At 40.0% G+C, this 3,374-nt stretch overlaps 1 protein-coding gene across 1 annotated transcript; it reads right to left on the bottom strand.

Annotated features, from left to right (window-relative positions):
* Window positions 1-994: 994 nt before the first annotated feature.
* LOC118796057 (sialic acid-binding Ig-like lectin 14) lies at window positions 995-3,219 on the bottom strand. Its single transcript, XM_036554891.1, has 4 exons — window positions 2,889-3,219; window positions 1,649-1,957; window positions 1,359-1,481; window positions 995-1,125 (listed from the first exon to the last, which is right to left on the bottom strand). Exons 1-4 carry the CDS (start codon window positions 3,217-3,219, stop codon window positions 995-997), a joined length of 894 nt encoding a protein of 297 aa, XP_036410784.1.
* Between the last annotated feature and the right edge of the window lie 155 nt (window positions 3,220-3,374).

Raw genomic sequence — 3,374 nt, 5'->3', positions numbered from 1 at the left:
CTTCTCCCAGCTCACTTTCCAGGACCTCTGCTTTCTCCCCAGTCTTCATGGCTTCGTTGGTGTCCAAAGACTCATTGTTCTGCAATGTGTGTCAGCAGAGAACAAACTTTTGTTTTCTCATCCAGGTTCCATACAGACTCAAAAACCTATGAATTATACATTTTACATAGACATTACATGATGAAAATGTCATGAAAGACCCAAAAGTTGGTCTTTGAGGGTGAAGAGCAATATAGACAGTGAATTAATGTGTGCAGTTATGCAGCTCATAAAAAGAACCTTGCAGCTCTTTTCATGCAGTGTCTTTGTGTGTTTTTTTCAGTAACAGTTGTATAGCACTTAAGTGCTTCTGCCATATTTCATTTTTAGAGCTCTATAAAAACTGCTGTTCAACTCTGTTCCATACATGCAGTTCTGTTTAGGTAGAGCAGAAGAGCAAGGAAATGACATACAGTGTGTGACAACTGAGGTTAAATGTGGGTTGGACTTGGTGTGTCCTTCATCACTGTCAAAAATAGAATGCATTTGCAAGACTGAGCAACATAAAGCCATAAACATTAATTTGGAGTGTGATGAGACTGTAACTGCCTTTAATGAAATTGGTTGTGTGTGTAGGTCCCTCATGTTGCCTTGATTTGCCATTTTAAATACGCAGGGGAAATGCAACTTACAGTGGCATTTCCACTAACCCATATCTTTAATCAAGAAGCAACTGCATACTTCAGTGATATACAGTGGGTCCTCTGGACCAGGGGTGAGAATCCCTGATCTAGAATTGTATGAGGCACAAGAATGCTTTTACCTGCCGCACTGTGTCCTGTGTCTTCATACTGACATTTGACTCTCCAGATTTTCTCTGCCTGAAAAACAAGTCAGATTGTAATTACAAAATGTATAATAATACTGTATACTAATAGCACAATTACGATTCGAATGATATTAACACATGGAAAACCTATTGAGAAAATCTGATGTGTGTTTTGAAAGGTCTGTGTTACATGCAGGCATTGAAATATCTGGAACAACATAACCTCCAGAGAAACAGCAGCAGGATGGTTAGCAACAGCATGCCTATGGCTCCTAGGGCTCCTCCAATCACTTTGACGACAGATGGCTTCTCTGGGTCTGCAAGAAAAAGAGAGAGAGAGAGATCTAAACATTAGATAGAATTGCTAAGTTGCTGGTTCCTCTTTTGTCCTTGATGAAACACCCACCAATCACAGTCAGCAGCACATTTGCCGATCTCTCTCTTCCATGTTGATTTTTAGCTTCACAGTAGTACCAGCCTCCATCACTGTCAGTTACATTGAAGGTGAGAGTCTGTCCAGAGCCTCTCTCTGTGGCCTCATTTCCTGTACCTCTAAACCAGGTGAAACTCTTCACTGGAGGGCTGGCCTCGCTGCTGCAGTAGAGGGTCACAGAGTCGCCCTTTTTCACTGAATCAGATGGACCAACTGAGGCTGTTGTGTTCTTTGGAGAGACTAAGGAGGAGAACAATGTTAGCAGAGATCACAGGCAAAAAACCATTTTGGTCAGCCTGTGCCCTGAATGTACAATTGTTGCAGCACTATGATTAAATTCTTCACAGGGCCATATGTATATCTAACGGACCAAAGAACAGAATGAGAGTCAGTCAGAGCTGTCTTACACAGAACACTGAGAGTCCTAGTCTCCTCCACACTCTTACTGCTGGTCTTCTCTTGCAGTGGGTATACTGCAGTGCAGGTGATGGTCTTCCCGTGATGGAGGTGGGAAGCACTGAAGGTCAGGACAGATGAAACAGATTTGGTTTCGTCTGCATTTTCACACAGCTGATCCAGGTGGTCCCCAAGCTGGGGGGTCCATGTCAGGACAGGGGGGTGTGTGTGACAGGGGGCTGCAGCAGTGCAGGTCAGATTCACCGGAGTATTTTCCAGCACTTCTGTTATTCCGGTCATCTTGGGTTTCTGTGGAGAATCTACAAGACACACAGGTACTTTTTCATGAAAAAAATTATCCTTCATTCTTCAATGTGACTGTCTAAAAGGCAGAAAATATTTTCCACTTGGATTCAATTCTTTAAATTCCATTAACATAATCAAATGACAGGATTCTAAATGGCAAATAATTAGGAACACATTTCTTCACACATCCCATTAGAACACTTACATTATTGAGTTGGGGCAACTCAGTTCCATTTTTTCCAGATTAATTATTTCCACTAAATTCTAATCCAATTGTGTTACTTAAATGCAATAGAGCCTACTAAGTTCGATTTTGATTCCTTTTGATAAAGATCATCAAAAATAAAAAAAGACAACTCAGATTCACGAAATGTGTTGACTTTCTTTTAAAAGTAATTCTTAAAATATGTTTCTCTGTGATACTTGCTGCTATGAAGGTCACAATGCCATGGTGCAATCATTGATCATAACCTCACCTAGTGCAGCAAGTGCTGCTTCATAGATCACGGTTTGTGTGCTGTTTTATTCATCCTTTCATCTCTCTATGTTTCAGAATCTGAGAGAGTTTACTAGGTACTGTCAATTGCTGAGGTTTCTTTGATTGGTCATCAGAAGACCATTGTAAGACTTGACAAGATGCTGCATTGATAGAAGGTATATTTTATTTTCCTGTGGACTGGCATCCAGGCATTTGGCTGAAGTGAACAACTTTCTTCCTCAAAATATTTTATTCTATATTATGCAAAGCAAAATTCACTGTATTAAAATTTTGAATGCCTGTTTGCTCATTGCACTTGATTGCACATTGTGAGTAAGCATGATAATTATAAGACCGGTGATTTTATGGCTTTTGAAACATTAAGTTGATTCTTACATCAATAATTTTTAAAAATGCAGTGGACTAAAATCTGGAGAAAGTCATAGTGATGTGATGTATGTCTGTACCTTTGACATTAATGTTGACTGGTGAGTTTGGAAATGTTACACGGAAACGTCCAGTCTCAATTCTGAAGAAGTATTTATCTGTAAAGCTTTGTGGTATGTTGTCCAGCACTGAAGTACAGTTTTTCTGAATCAAATCTCCAAGTATCTCCCCTCCAAGTTTGTTCTTAGTGTTGCTGCTGTTAAACACAACAGTGCCTTCAGTCGCGAATTGTGCTGCATGTTTAATCCACACTCCATTGGCTGGTTTACTCAGGCTTTCATCTTCAGGGATCTTGAATTTGCATGGAATCAGCACACAGGAGCCACTAAGTGCTGTTATGTGCTGAGGCATCCAGGCTGTCCACTCACCACAAACAGCACCTGAAAAAATCAGAATGATGTGGATTTAAGTCATAGATATGTGTCTGCCCATACAGAATAACACATGAAATATTTACTTGCTGTAAAAATAATAAATAAATAATATGTGTCTCTACAGCAGATCTC

The sequence above is a fragment of the Megalops cyprinoides genome, chromosome 2 (assembly GCF_013368585.1).
Source record: "Megalops cyprinoides isolate fMegCyp1 chromosome 2, fMegCyp1.pri, whole genome shotgun sequence".
NCBI lineage: Eukaryota > Metazoa > Chordata > Actinopteri > Elopiformes > Megalopidae > Megalops > Megalops cyprinoides.
Note: the sequence above shows the minus strand (reverse complement) of the source record. Positions and strands in the feature narration are given on the sequence as shown.

Excerpts from the sequence above, each read along its gene's own strand:
- LOC118796057 (XM_036554891.1), bottom strand. The coding sequence starts at position 3,219 with ATGCCTCAGCACATAACAGCACTTAGTGGCTCCTGTGTGCTGATTCCA. Across the intron at positions 1,958-2,888 it reads AGTCAACATTAATGTCAAAG|ATTCTCCACAGAAACCCAAG; the intron begins GTACAGACATAC and ends TGTGTCTTGTAG. Across the intron at positions 1,482-1,648 it reads TAGGACTCTCAGTGTTCTGT|TCTCTCCAAAGAACACAACA; the intron begins GTAAGACAGCTC and ends TCTCCTCCTTAG.